General features: G+C 43.7%; 1 protein-coding gene, 1 long non-coding RNA gene and 1 pseudogene across 3 annotated transcripts; 2 read left to right on the forward strand and 1 right to left on the reverse strand.

Annotated features, from left to right (window-relative positions):
• The first annotated feature begins 4,885 nt into the window (after positions 1-4,885).
• Positions 4,886-5,169, forward strand: LOC27207603. Its single transcript, XM_016183285.3, has 2 exons — positions 4,886-4,970; positions 5,045-5,169. Exons 1-2 carry the CDS (start codon positions 4,886-4,888, stop codon positions 5,167-5,169), a joined length of 210 nt encoding a protein of 69 aa, XP_016040201.1.
• A 455-nt stretch (positions 5,170-5,624) lies between these two features.
• Positions 5,625-11,946, reverse strand: LOC120285362 (annotated as a pseudogene).
• A 161-nt stretch (positions 11,947-12,107) lies between these two features.
• Positions 12,108-15,255, forward strand: LOC27208418. 2 transcript variants are annotated; one of them, XR_005544670.2, is made up of 5 exons: positions 12,322-12,406; positions 12,507-12,777; positions 12,835-13,053; positions 14,728-15,127; positions 15,179-15,255. It is a non-coding gene; the product is annotated as an uncharacterized LOC27208418 (long non-coding RNA). The 2 variants fall into 2 exon arrangements; XR_001600860.3 differs by lacking the exons at positions 14,728-15,127; positions 15,179-15,255 and adding an exon at positions 12,108-12,188 and having other exon boundaries at positions 12,249-12,406; positions 12,835-12,926.
• Positions 15,256-15,381: the final 126 nt, after the last annotated feature.

Below are 15,381 nucleotides of genomic sequence, written 5' to 3' on the forward strand. Positions count from 1 at the left end.
TTTACAAATTTGTCAAGTGTCACATTTTTCCTCCTTCCCGGTGTTTATGTAAATACCAATTGTGTCGAGTGCTCAAGTTGGTAGTGAGATTGCCTCTTCGTAGGCATTTGTATTCTTATCAGTTGCGTAATCTCATCAACTCGGACATTTCTGGTACAAGCTGGACAACGAGGTTGCATTGTTACTTTTAGAAGTTCTGTAATTATAGAATACTTAAATTTTAAGCTTGAATTTGAACTTAATCATTAAAATACTGCTTTCTTGTTCAAGTTACATTTATCAGGGCACAACCAATTTCAAGTTGAGTAAGGTATTTCACTTCGTCCTGGTGACTCGGAAGTTCCTCTTGGATGTTTCGTGGCTCATTCATTCGTTGATGGCCCACAAGCCTGAGATAATAAAAAAACTTATTTGTTTGTCCTGCTGGCACAAGGTTTTTCAAATGCGTTTTTTGCATTATAAGTTGTACTAAGTGATATAAGTGCTTGATATCTAAAGTACTAGATATAAAAGCCTGTAACTCTGGGGATAGCTGAAATGCCTATCAAGCGATACATATACGCAGTTCGCGTGCCAACACATTCTTGTGGGGCTTCGCCGACATTCAAGTCCTTCCTGGCCAGGACTATGTAGAGCACACCCACCGATCTGCCCGATCCACCAATCCACCCCTTCATTAGCCAAGTTGCGCAGGCAAACAGCCCAAATACAATATTATTTTACATGGCCAAACAATGCGACGACGCCACTCGAGAGCCACGAATCCCCAATTTCTCTTTGGCCACCGAATTCACAGGTAAACACGCGCCGGCGGAGGTGTAAAAGTCAAAACAATGACAAGAAAATTAGCTATAAATGTGGCCCCTTTTTCGTTTTTTTTGTTTAACAAGCGACTGCCACACGAACCGAAAAAAGCGAAAAAAAAAACAAAAAAAAAGGGGAAATCCGAGTGCAAAACGGTTGGCAAGTCGATAAATAAACAAGTGACAGCCCGGGCAAAAGGGGCATGGGTAGCGGGAACGGGGGCTGGGGGCTGGGGGCTGGGGGGTAGGCACACAGGAGGTTGATTAATACGGGGCCAAAGGTCGGGTTAGCTCTGACAATAAACAATATTTAATTTTACATGTGTCGCTGATGATGCCACAGAAAAAGATTCGCGGATAAGGGGGCTGTCGGTGGGCAAATTTGATCAGAACCCGGGCTTGGCAGGCACAGGATGTGCTGAATTTCGTTTAGAAATATAAAGGACATTCCGCACTTTAGCTAATCCTGAGAACATAGTTGTAGTATGCTACTATTTCAGACAAATAGTAACCCTAGTAATAACTTGGCCGCAGAGTTAGTTAGTGGTAGCTGCCAACGGTTTGATTTCAGGCAGAACATGTATAATTAGAAAGTATATCTACAGAGCTAGTAAAAGTGCGAAACGTGATCATTTTTAGGCAACTAGAGTCGGCAGGGAATCGATGGTTCGACTTGGACGAGTGCTTGCCGCCGAAAAGGTCAAAGTTTGCCCAGAGCCACCCGATTTTTTGGGCACTCTGGCTTGTTCTTCCGTTTGTTTTACTGAGCTGCGCTAATGCTAACAATGTTAATTAGCGACTCCTGCCTTTTGTTTTAATTGCGGGGGGATGCTGGCCGTGCCCGCCCCCCGCCGACCCCTCGCGCTCTTCGCAAAACAAAGGGGTTAGTTGCCGTTGGCCAAGTTAATTGCATTTCTCGCGGAAGAATGCCTTTGGCCTCCGGCGGCGCCCGCTGCGTCAACTCGAAAAACTGAGTAAGCTCGGCAGCTCGACAAACTCGGCAACTGTTGTTGGCACAACACAAATCAGGAAAGGATCGGGACTTAGTTGCTCTAATACGGTTGGCACTTGGAGGGCAGAGGAAAACTATGCCGGAACCAGGACCCCGGAAAGGGGAAGGGAAGCTGGAAAGGGGTGAGTGAATTCGATTAAAATTACATTTTTCACAGCGAGGAACAGGACACGCAGCGTGAATCCTTTTGATTGTTGCTCGCTCGCATTTGCAACTTGTGCAACGCATTTAATTTTATTTCATTCGAGTTTCATTTGCCAATCGCCGCCCCGCAGCCCCCGTGCTTTATATTTTATTTTATTTTATTTTGTATTCAGTGTTTCGCATTTTGTATTTTGTATTTCGTGTTTCCCACTCGCAGTTGACAACCCTTCGCAGGACCTTCCGCGCCACAGGACACTGGTTTTCTGGCCCCGGCTCTGGCGAGGATCGGGCGGCTCGGGCAGGAAGCAAAGCTGGCCACGTTGTGGGCTCACGTACCCGGCCGCAAGCGAGGTCTACCAGAAGCCACCCCGTAGCCACACTGAGCGAAATGGGTGCTTGCACTGGGTTTGCTTAAATGATTTAATTCACTGCAAGTCAAGAAGGGTTAGCTAGGTATTCATCATTTGATGACTTATTAATAAATCAATAATACATGAACCATATGAAAAGACATTTTTAAAAAGTTAATAACACTAACCATAGCCACATAGAATATAATATTTATACATACACATGGGTAATACTTAATAATTTCATATGCAGAGTTTTTTAGACGTTCAGTTTCTAGCTTAATATTAAACCATTCTGTTGATTTGCTTATTATTATCTTCGAAATCTGGCCGAATATTGGTTCTTGCTACTCTTTAATTGTTATTTATTTCGGCAGAATTTAATCAATTGATTACAATTCCGCTCTGGTTTTTCGCAGTGTCCTGCGAGTCGTCGCCTTGCTGTGTGTCGTCGTCATCAAAAAGGACACTTGACGGGTACAACAAAAGCCGATGTTGTGCTGCCACCGTTTGCTATTTTATTTCTATTCGCCTCATTCATTCATTTGCAGCTTTTAGCGCTGCCTTTTGTCCGTGCTTATCGTCCTGTCCCTTTCTAATGCCCATCGCCCCATCTCCCTCTAGCTCCCGCTCTTTCCTCCTCACGCCGTTTTTATTTCTTTTTTTGAATGAGTGCGCTCCTCACATAACGCTCGTCCGCTGTGCGCCTGATTATCCTTTCAATTAAATTGTAGCGTAACATTTTCCACATCGACGGTGCCGCAGCGAGTCCTGCAGAAAGAGACCGCCGCATGCGGAGCGAAAGAGAGCGACGGATGGAGGATGGCGGATGTAGATGCCTTCTAGGTGAGTGAGTGTAAGTGGGACGAAATGTCCTTTTCTCGGGGCGAGAGTGTGAATGCAACTGCGAGTGTCCTTATTCACTGAGTGGTGAATGGGTGCACGAGTGAATGGCTGGCTGAGTGTGGCTGTTGATTTTGCTAATGGCCCCAGGACCTTCGAACCCAAAAACTCGATCTCGGGGCAGAAGTCACATTTCCGAGGGTTCGATTTGTGGAACAGCTTTTCAAATTTCATCGATATATTAAGTAAGGTTTTCAAAATAAATGTCTCATTTTTGAGGCTTGTTTAAATCATTAATCAGCTCTTAACTTATTACTTACTTTGTTCGTCGAATGTTTTAAGTTCCAAGATAATCAAAGTATCAATGTTTTCTACAACCATTTACTATCAGTGAAAAGAAGAGAACAACTTTTCTAGTTAGATTAGGTCATTTCCGAACGTATATTTGCATTTGTTAATATTGTTTTTCGTTTTACTTGCCGTTTTTGTCAGGTGCTGGAGATGGGCTCACGATAAATAATAATTTGCCACTTCCAATCCCAAAATCGAGTATTCCAGGATCACCAGACATTTGGAACCGGAAAAGTACAAGTACATGTCGAGGCTGGCATTTTTATTTTTGATTTCCATTTGTGATTTCTAATCCCGACTGCTCCATTTGTGTTGCCATTAACAGCGAGTGCCGTTGTTTATGTGCCTGCTCCTGATTTATTTATTTATTTATTATTACATTTGACTGATTGCCGACACCAGCCGCCCCACACCCCCGCAACACTCATGTATTATGGACAAGTTGATTGTCGAGCGGCAGCAGCCTGATTTTCGTTTTGTGTAGGCAAATCATATTATATCATATCATCTATTATGCAGCGTTGCCCAAATAAAATCCCATTTAGCACTGGGCAGAAACGGAAGAGCGGAAGACCGGTGCTCTTAGAACTCCAAATGCAATCGGATTCCGAGCTAAGCCCTTTCAATCTGCCCAGAATCGATGAGATGTGGTCCCCCGGTGATGGTTACTCCTTTGACCCATTTTCTTCATCCTCGCGGGGATTGGGCAAGACATTTGCAGTTCAAATATCCTTTTATTGTCCCTAAAATGAGCTACCCATTTCAATTTATGCTCAAATATGGCCAAATATTAAAATAAACTACTTACATAATTAGGAACTTTATTTTCATTTTGTCATATTTTTAAATTAGTATTTTGAGGCAGTTCACAATTCTGGTTCAGTCAACAATTATTTATCCCAAAACATATTAAAAAGGTGTGAAAGAATTTCACTCAACAGATTGATTTTTAATCGGAGAGCTTAAAACGTAAAAGTTGCCTTTAAAATGGCCGTCGAGTGTTGGTTGATCCTAGTTGGTGTGTTGATCCTTTTTGACATTCAAGAGCTGCCTATGTCCGAGGACCTCATTTGTTCAGTTTTTCTCGCAAGAGGTGAGCAAATATGGTGCTGGTGGATAAACTAATGAACGCCAGCCGTGGAAAAACACAGACACAGTGGAGCCTCTCAGGATGACCTGCCAAGGGAGAAGCGCCCCCTCATCGAAGTCCCACTGTAGTGCACATTTACTCGAATGTCCCATTGATTTGACAGCCAAACAGCCAAATAAACAGGCTGGCAAACAAGCGAGTGAGTCAACAAAGGCCCAGGACTCTGCATTTTTTGCGAGTGCGCATTTCCGCTAAGCAAAACAAAAAACGGAACGGAGGAAACTTTGGGAAAATGGGTAAACAGCCGAACGGTGCGCTTATCCGACATCTGCGATATGCGATTCATCACCTTTGTGACGGGCCCAATTCAATCAGCGGTAATTATGTCGCATGCAAGTCCTTTATCGTCCTGGCAGATCTCTCCGAAACTCAAAACTCAAAACCGACACAGCTCAACTGAAACTGAAACTGAAACCGAGACCAAAAGGGCCAGGGATTAGCTCCCCGTGTTTATTAAAAGCAGCCGTGAATGGAATTCAGATGACTATCGAAGGGCTTAGTTACGCAGTAGCCTGATAATATTGGCAGTGCCGAGTGTTGCATCCGAGGGCCGGATGTCGTTTTCCATCGCAAATCTGCGCACTGCACCTGAGATCAGCGGAAAGCGATAGAAGAGGTTTATTTGCAGCTACGATGTGCAAACAGGTAACACACTCGGCACTTGATATACCCAGCCCAAAAAGGAGTCCAAGTTAATGTTTCCCTAGTCAGGCTAGAACACCCATGCAGCTAATGCTAATATTATACATTTATGTTAAGTTATTTATTTATATTTAACATTTATGTTGTAGGTATGTATTTATACTCCAGGCTGCTTTGCTAACTGGGCCCTCAGCTGTAGTCAATTCATCAAACTCTCTGCTACCACGGGGAACAGCAATTTTTAAGTTTTAAATTTAGAAATACATTTTATAAAGGTCTGACTTATAAAGGTCGACTCTATCAAATAGGTGCCATTGAAAGTACTGGAAAATAAAGGGGTTAACAACATATTATAAAATGTATTCTGCGAAGCCATCCACAAATTTAAAATAAATTATTAAATAAATTATTATTATTTATTTATTTATAAATAAATTACTAAAACCTAATGGGATTCCAATGTTGGTACCTATCCTAGGGATATCGTATAGGGATTGAGTAGGGTAGACGTCGGGAAAGTCTGCTTCGGGGGGACTGTAGTCTTTTATTATTTCTGGTGGAAATTAAAGATATCTGTTCTTCGCCAGAAGACAGTTTGGATTTTTTGCAATGCTGCCGCAGTGCCCCATATTTGGACCCCATATCACCAAGTGGGAGCAATAATAACTAGCGTTTTGTGCATTTCTGTAATAAACAAACGACTGACAAAAAATGTTAGAATAGGTGCGTTTATGTATAAATTCAAAGTTGAAGCTCGATAGGGTTGCTATAAAATTGGTAATTAATAAACGTCGAGGACCAAAAGCTTTAAACGGAAAATGAGAGAGTAACAGGCGTAAATAAAACCATTTAAAATTTAAAAAGAATGCTCTCCAACCTTTGTTGCCTTCTTTTGGGCTGCTTGTGAATTTGCATATAATGCAATGCCGACTTTTGGGCTGTGCAGCTTTTACAACATTTAATTTCCTTATGCCATCTGGCGGCCGTAGGATGCACTTTCAATTCTATGTCTACATAGTATTATTTACTACGCCCTCATAGGTGGCGCTTTCACGATGAAGCACTCTTAGTTCCAAAGAGTACCGTAAGAGCGCCATTCACCATAGTTCCTGACTACACCGCGGCACTAGTGGCGCTTTTCAGAACCAGTTTCCAAAACCAACAATAATCGCCAGGTGGAGCTTCTCTGAGCTTACGTACTTTTGCCCTTTAAAATTATAGATACCGTTACAAACTGATTTCTATCCTTAGTGGCAGTGCCGCTAGATAAGGCTTTTCTCAGGGCGGAGTTTTCCCAGTGCCACACAGCTCGAAGCATAAGGATCGATAACTATCGACGTCTCACGACTCACGAAATCTGTAAAGCAGTAAAACAGACAAATGATTTGCCTTTATTTATGGTCCCCGCCATATACCCAATCCTCTCCCGACATGGGCCATTGGACATAATCCAGGCCATTTAAGATTAATCCCGGAGCGAACCAGGATTTTTCAAACGGCCAGATCGCGCAACAGGATGTCCAAGGGGGGCGCCACGAAAATCATCGGTCTATCGGGTGGCCTATCGATAAGGATGATCCCCTCCGGGAAAACAGAAACTTACTGCAAAGCGGCACAATTGCCAAAAATCTCAACCGTCGACATCCACTTTTTCAAGTGCTTCAAGTGCAGAGTAGATCATGGAGGATCATGGCAAAGGTTAACATGTGGTCACAAATCAGTTTTGCCCGGCCAAAAAAAAAGCGTATGCAATTGAAAAAGCAAACACCTAACCATTCAGGAGGTCCGCGCAAGGTACCCTTTCTTGTTTCAAAGAGGAGTCCCGGCAATACAAGACCAACATTCCTACCCCTCTCCATCCTGGCAGTGCAGGCAATCTAACAGCTCTATCGATAACTCAATCGAATCGGCCAAGAGTATGCACAGCTTCAAGTCTTACGCCAAAGTAGCAAAAGGATCAAACACACAAAGAAATCATGCTCAGAATCACTCGAATGTAGCCTATGAAACTCCAAACACCCTAAGCTAAAAAATTAATAACGGAAAGTAGTAACAGCACAGAAACTAACTCTAGATTCGTAAATTTCTTAGGGGACCTAAGGGATATCATCAATAAAACCAACGCCGACCTGGATGCTCAGCAAATTTCTAACGCCATAAACCTATTTACTCAACCAAGCCAAACACAATGAATATGAATTAACACTTCATACCAAAATGACTGCTTATTTTTCTTACGAATTTGAATTTGCTGTGAGCAACATTTTCGCGCAGTGTAGCATTGGCCACCACCACAAGAGGGAGTGAGATGGGCACTCGTGCCGCAGCTCCACGAAAATGGCGTCTGTTGGCTATTAAAGCCCGGAGCACACTCAGTTAAATAATTAAACTTAAATATTAAATATGAATGAGTGCTTATGCTTGTATCGCAAATTTAAATTTCAAATCGAGGCCTGAAAATCGATCGGCTTGAAGGAATTTCGAAATGAAATGAGGACAAAAGCATTTGAATTGAAAATTATTTATTCTAGTCTAATTCTCATTGTCGTTCTTCGTGGTCTTCTTATTGAGATCCAGAGAATCCATGAGATCCATTGGAGCAATCGGCACCAGCTCCGCCTTGCCTTTAATGGAGATCAAATCGAGTCCAGTCAAGTCCTGGGCCTCCAGTTCATCATCGTTACCTGCGTTGAAGATTCGTCGTCTGGCGCCGTCCGGTAAATTGACTATGCTACCACCGTGTTCTTTGCATTTCTGGTAACCGCCGATCAATGTAAACCACCATCGTCCATCCTATAACGCCCTTTTCGCGCAGTGGCTTGGGCGTCAGGACGACCGGCTTCCAGGTGAGATCCAGGGTGGACTTATGGCCCACATCTAGCAGTACGCTCTGATTGGACAGCACGCGACCGTTGTAGGACAGCTGACTGAAGCCCATGGGCACGGACATGGCTCGCCCGATCCGTGCCTTTAGGTTGGCCACCGTTCCGAAGCGATCCACCTCGTAGACGGTCTTCTTGTCGTCGCGCGTCCGAACTAGAACATGCACCTTTCGCATCCTGACACTGATATATAGATATATATAGTAGCACTTCGAACTGAAACTTTTTTCGTTTTATAGACAAGCTCTGACTTCCAGGTATAGTCTGCTTCGTTCGGTTTGAAGTTTGCTTCTGGAACGTCTTTTCAAACTGTCGTTGTCATGCGAATGCTAGTGCGAGTCAAATTTCATGGCATCCTTAGATGACCTTTTTTGATTACCTATGTCGATTCTCCAATCGATTTTCATAAAGCGCAAGTGGCAACCCTAACGTTAACAGCACGTATAAAAATATTGCCAGCTTTTCCAATTTAATCAAAATTCATTTTCGCGCTTTAACTAGCCCACGACAGTGGCAAATGCCTTGAATAGTGGCCCTCAAGTCACTATTCTTGATGTCGACGTAAAAGTAAAATATTTTCAATCAATACAACTAGAGACAACTCCCAGCGGGCACGTGGCCTCCAAGGGCCAGAACATGATCATTGAACATTGAGCACATTGATCCTTGGCGAGGCACTGAGAAAAGCCGTTAATGAGCCCAGTATGACAAATAGTGAAGATAATGCGCTGGAAACAACACGTAATCAAGTTCCTGCTGAAGGCGTGACCGTTCAGTGCGGTTTACTGTCCCCCGCTATTCATTTTCGATACCATTCTGGCAGGGCACCGTTGCAATCTCATTATCGCGGGTGACTGGAATGCGTCCCATTGGCTTTGGGGAGCGGAAAGGTGCAACAATAGAGGACATGCGCTCGTACTGGACTCGGAGGTGAACGTGCTAGCAACAGGTGGCCCAGCGAGAAATCGATACGGCTGAAGAGGATCACCAGGATATCTTCGTATGAGGGGTATTCTGGGTATCCATGTGGATATACGTGCTGGGCGCACAAACTTGAAACGATTCAAAGATCACCATGAGGCTGCATTGCACCCAAACACTGTGATTAACACTAGTCAAGACATTTAGGATGCTATTGACTCATTTACTAATATATGTTGTCAAGTCAGCCGCAAGACTGGCTACTTGCAACCCATCACGGCTGCCCGCTGCGGATCGAATCCCGATGACCAGAGAGATTCTGCTCCTTATAGCTGAGAAGAGGCGCTTAAGATTGCGGAGGACTATGGAAAGCTACGCGCGCAATCAAAAGAGGTTGCGCAGGGAAGGCGCCACTGATGGATAGCAACGTGCCGGACAGAATTGAGGCAAGCGGATGTATTTGCTCCTGACCTCGCCGAGCGTTTCCAGCAATTCGAGCTCGCCAGTCTGCAGCAGGTAGAGAGTCTGGAGCAACTGACACAAGCGCTCCAGATGGACCTTCCAATCACGCCGTGAGGTGCCACCCAGTGAGGTGGCTGATGTCATAGCACACCAGAACTGCAACAGAGCACCAGGGCACGATGTCATTTGTAATGTCACTTTAAAGGCACTACCAAGTCGTGGGATCATCTTCATAACGAACGCTATAACGCTATTGTGAGTCTGCAATACTTCTCTTCTCAGTGGCAGCTCTGTATAGGTTCCATGATCCACAAACCTGGCAAACCGGATAGGGAACCCGCTTCATACCGGTCGATCAGCCTTCTCCGGATAGTCAGGATCATGGAATCCAAAGGGATTACTGAGCACCAGTTTGTGTTCTGTGCTGACCACAGTACCGTTGATCAACTCCGTTGAGCAAGTACAGAATGCATACGACAAGAAGGAATATTGCAAGGCCCTCTTTCTGGACATTCGAGAAGCTTTTGATCCAGTGTGGCACACTGGAATCCTGGTCAAAATCAAACGGACTCTACCTGGGCCATATTTCGGATTGCTTTGATCATATCTTGAAGGAAGGCGATGTCGCTGCGTGAGTCCCTCAGAGAAGTGTCCTCGGCCCTCTGCTCTACAACAGATATAGATTTGATATGCCGCGGCCGCACGACAGCATACTTGGAAAGTCCATGCTGGCTACATTTGCCGATGACGTGAGTGTCAGTTACAGCTCCCGAGGTCAGCTTGAGGCTGCTGAAGTCATAGAAGAATATTCAACAGGATTCTCGAAAAGGGCCAGGCGCTGGAATATTGGGATAAATATCGGCAAGTCGACCAACGTATGCTACACTCTTAAGCGAAACACATCACCAGCTGTTTATATTGAGGATGCCCCGATACTACAACCGAACGCAACAAAGTATCTTGGGGTTACTCTGGATCGCAAACTCACATTTGCCAAACATATAACGGACTTAAAAACACGAATACGGGCTAGGATGGCAAAGCACTATTGGCTACTCCGGTCGCGCAGTAAATTGTCACTATCGAATAAGGAGACTATATAGCCAAATCAATAGGATCCAGGTTATACAGAATAGGGCTGCGTGTGGTATGTGAGAATCACCACCCTGCTCAAGGATATGAAACTGGCCACGGTATTTGATGAAATAAACCAGCACTCAAGTCGCTACCATAAAAGGCTTAGGTACCACAGGAATCGTCTGGCAAGCGACCTGATCAATACCCACCAATGAGGCTTAACAGAAGACAACCGAGGGACCTCATCCTCCGATCTCCTTTGAGGAGAGTCAGAAGACACGGATGCCAAATATGTCATTTATATATGTGATTGTCCCCTTTTATGTTGGTATTATTTAAACAACACAACATCAAATTTAGAATCCTTAAGTCCGTTGAAAGGATTAAAAACATAGGAATCCAAACTCTGAACCTTTGCAACATATTCGGCAAGGATGCACGCTTTATATGTCTGGATCTCCAACCTTTTCTTTCAGCCTAGTCCAATATTCGGTTTTAGATTTAGATCTTATTAGAAGGTTAGCCTTCTGCAACAGAAGCGACCTTAACATTTCGTGAAGCTCCTGAAAGTCTAAAATTACTGACACCAATCACTTCCCCATTGAAGTCGTAATTAATATGAATAAATAAATGTTGCCTAAGTAATATACCTAAATAAATAAATCAATGTAATAAAATAATATTATATGAAAATAAATAAGATAACACCAACTAAACCAAAAACCAAAAAATGGTGAACAGCACACTAAAAACATTTTCCATACCTCACGGCCTACCAATTTGAATTGTTCCTTTCTTCTTCAGGTTTAACCTGGGAAGTTGAAACTTTTTGTCCTGCGCTTTTTCCCAAAACTCAAACTTTTCGTCGTTCACTAACCGTTCATCAACTGGACTAGCTATCACCTTTGGTGAAAGCTGCCAGTTAAGGACATCGGTTGACCTCGAGCTCCTGTTAGTTTTTTCATATCTTTTGCACTTTCTCTTACATCTTGCGGTGACCGTACAGCGCGTGGAATTCCACGGGTAAATGTCCTCACATATAAGATTCCCGACAATCAATTTAAAATACAAAAAGCTAAGAAAACTAAAAAAACCAAGGACTCCACCTTAAACAAAACAATTATAAAAAAGAAATACAAGTAACTGCAGATCGGACCAGCTTTTAAATAAAAAAAGGACTGGATCACAGATTTTTTTCAGAGCGCGCACCGTGATGCAAATCCGCCGCTAAATCCGGAATCAGGAGCAAATTTTCAGCCTTTCGCGCTGTAGAGCCCTATGCCGCCCAGTGGGCTACTCCTTCACCACTTCTGATTCAATTGCAGTTCAGCCTGCAATCTGCAATCATCATCTGAAATGACGTCGTCGCCTCGACAATTTATCCTGTTTTTATATTGAGCGCCATTTTGTTACGAACTGCTTTCTTTCCTTAGTGGCAGTGCTGCTAGCTCTGGCTTTTTTCAGGGCAGAGTTTTCCGGAGCATCGATAACTATCGAAGTCTCACGCCTCTACATACCTACGATCTCCTACAAGCAGACAAACAGAAAAAGGTAAACAAGAGAATTAAATTTACATAAACGACGATATCTTCAAAGTTCAGCTGGTCGCAGATGCTATGACCATGCGCACCCACCCGACCTAGGATGCCCTAAGGATTTTGCGGATTTAGCTAATTTTGCATCACCCATTATCAATACGTCGATGTCGACGACCAGACGACCAGGACAGCTCCATCTTCCCTACAGTGATCACTCACTCGAACATTTCGGTAAGCTTTCTTGTTTTATTAAACATAAACATAAATATAATTATAATTATTTAATTTCCTCATCAATCCCTCATCAATCCATCATCAATCCATCATCAAGCCCTCATCAGGCAGCGATCACCCTTGATCGTCGACTGCTTTTTAAACGGTATAAGCAACAAGTTCAGGAATCCTCTAAGGTCTACAAATCACCGTAGAAAATTGTCCCGCAATTTTCGGTGCTTATAATGAGTGCAATACAATAGACGTATTCACATACGCAGGGTCACCTAATCCTGACGAGCTCCAGTGGATGCGAACTAAACGTGTGAAGTTGCTTCCCCTGTCAGACTAACTAACTTTTCGCGACCCAAATTTAGTGCAGTTGAACGGTAAGCTTTACAAACTATTTACACGAAAACTAATTAAATATTATATTTCAACACCAGCGGTTGGCGGCCGTTGAAAACAATTGTGGCGGTCGTCGCCTTTGGATTGTCCAAGGAATCTACGGGAGTCAAGGGAGGTTGCCCTGGAAGACTCCTAATCCAACGAACGTGGCCCTCCCTGCGCTCAGCTATTCGAATGTTTGGAACTGACTCACCGGCGGAATCGGGATCGCCTCGGGGCAGATGGTGACGCCCCAGTGGACGAATAAGTTCCCGTCGGTATGGCTGCGATTGAGTTATGATTTTCATTTATGGTCTCCGCCATATTCCTAATCCTCTCCCGACTTGGGTCATTGGACATAATCCATCTGTCTTATAAGCAATCTGTTTAAGATAACAGACCACCACATCTCATATAATCGTCCACTACCAAATAGATCCTACGCTTTCATAAACGACCTAATAAATAAAGTCCAATCACTTAATATGAAAGGATTATATGTAGTTGCAGCGTGCCTTGACCTTCAAAAGGCTTTCGACTGCGCGGACATAGGAATTCCAGAGTCTATATTACAACAGTTCCAATTTAACCCTCACCATATTTATTGGTGAACAGACTTTCTCCGAAAACGAGCTTTAATTAAGAGAAACTGCAATAATAGCTAAAGAGAGGAGTATCTCAAGGAGCAGCACCTGAGCGATGATAACTGCGAACTGTCCCAATATGCAGACGATTTTTTTCTACTATTTTTTTTCTTCCTCCACTCAATCTTTTTCGGGCAAGGGAGAAACCTTTGGCAAAAATCTTAGATTTTGAAACTGAATGTGGAGAACTAAACCTCTCCTTAAGCCCTGCCAAATAGAGCGTAATTCACTCCAATCTGCGAAGGCAACCGATACAAATTACTCACAATGGCACTACAATTACCGAAGTGGAAAAAATTGAATATTTAGGAAGAATTATAGCCTCGAATAACTCTCCAAGTGCCCATATCGAGGGAGCGGTCTCTTCAGCCAACAAAACGTGCGCTTTCTTGAGATTATTAAGTGGCTGCTCCTTTGGCGTCAATCCTAGAAAGATTTGCTCCTTCACAAAGCATTTCTAAGGAGTAAGCTAGCATATGAGTGTTCCTCATTCAAAACAACCATAAATAAAATAAAAGTGCACGCTAATCAAAGACTCAGAAAAGCCACAAACAAACCCTGTCCTCTTTAACTGCCAAACTGCTAGCGATAGACACATCTCTGGACTACGTTCTCTCGATAGGCATTTCCTGAGTTGCCAACTTAACAGACAGCAGGAACAGCGTCATTGCGATCCGAAACAAAATGCTTGATAATTATATAGCCTGTAACATTAAAAAGAAAATAGTTAATAAAAACCGCTTGACTCACATTAAAATTCATCACATACCTAGTCACTCCGGCATTCCGAAAAATGATCTCGTGGACCTGGCCGCCAAATATGCATCGACGCAAGGAATTTTCACCGTGGTAAGCTGTAGCAATAAATATGCCACGGCTGAAAAACACAGAATTATTAAAAAAAGATTGGGAAAAGGAGCACGTAGAACTTGCTGCAAACAAACATCGGGGTTACTACACAACTTTCCCAGGCAAAATAAAAAAACCATGCTTTAAAAATCCCAATTGTAAACTTAAGTCTACAGAGACCAAAATAATAAACAGACTTCTCAGCGATAACGCATTGGGCAATTATACTTTGAACAAAATGCACGTTACAAACAATAACGTATGTTACCAATGTGTCGTTTTCGATAACATACCCATATCTTATTAAGCTGGTAATTGGTAGCTAGGAGGATGGTAGGAATCAACGCGGCACTGATGTAGTCAGCAGTTCGAACGGCGCCTTACGTGGGGCCCACGCAGTGCGGGAATTATATTTATTTGGTTGCCTGACCTTGTGTACTTTGTTTTTCCATTCTACAGATCACAACTGGATGTCCTTGGCGTGATACACTCCCAGCAGGCTTCCTTATAGGTCCTCCACTACATCCCCGACGACCTTTTGCTTCGCTGGAGACATGCATCCTTCGACAAGTTTGATAGAATGCCTTTCCAAGCTAGACACTCCTAGGCCATCCTGTTCAAAGGTACGGAACTTATTCTTGACCTTTTCTAAGGCTTCCCTTACCCGCGCCGACAGGCTTCAGGATTCCAGCTTCTCCTTCGCTTCGTCAATCTCCTCTAGGTTGGCGCAGTGCTTCCATTGCCTGACATGGATTTCTGCTGCTTCGTTCACCGACTTCGGCACGATTCCACCTTCGACCGATGGTGCTTGCCCGTTCGCTTGCCAGACATCGATTCCAAAGTAGGCAGCTTGTTCCAGGTAAGAGCAAAGGTAGACAAATATTGTCCTACAGATACCTCCATATTCCAGGGACCGATCTTCGCCGGACGCCGTTCTCACCGCCGAGAAGTAAGACTGAACCGGAGCACCTTGTGCTTCCACCCCCGTGTCCAATAATCCTGTGAGCTGCCTACCCAGGATCGTGACGTCTGCAAAGGGTCTTGGATCCCCAGATTAGGTGCGCTTTTCGGCGGCCATAACCTCGCGTTGCTTAGATCTCCTGATCTTATATC

Source organism: Drosophila simulans, chromosome X (assembly GCF_016746395.2).
Source record: "Drosophila simulans strain w501 chromosome X, Prin_Dsim_3.1, whole genome shotgun sequence".
Classification (NCBI taxonomy): Eukaryota; Metazoa; Arthropoda; class Insecta; order Diptera; family Drosophilidae; genus Drosophila; species Drosophila simulans.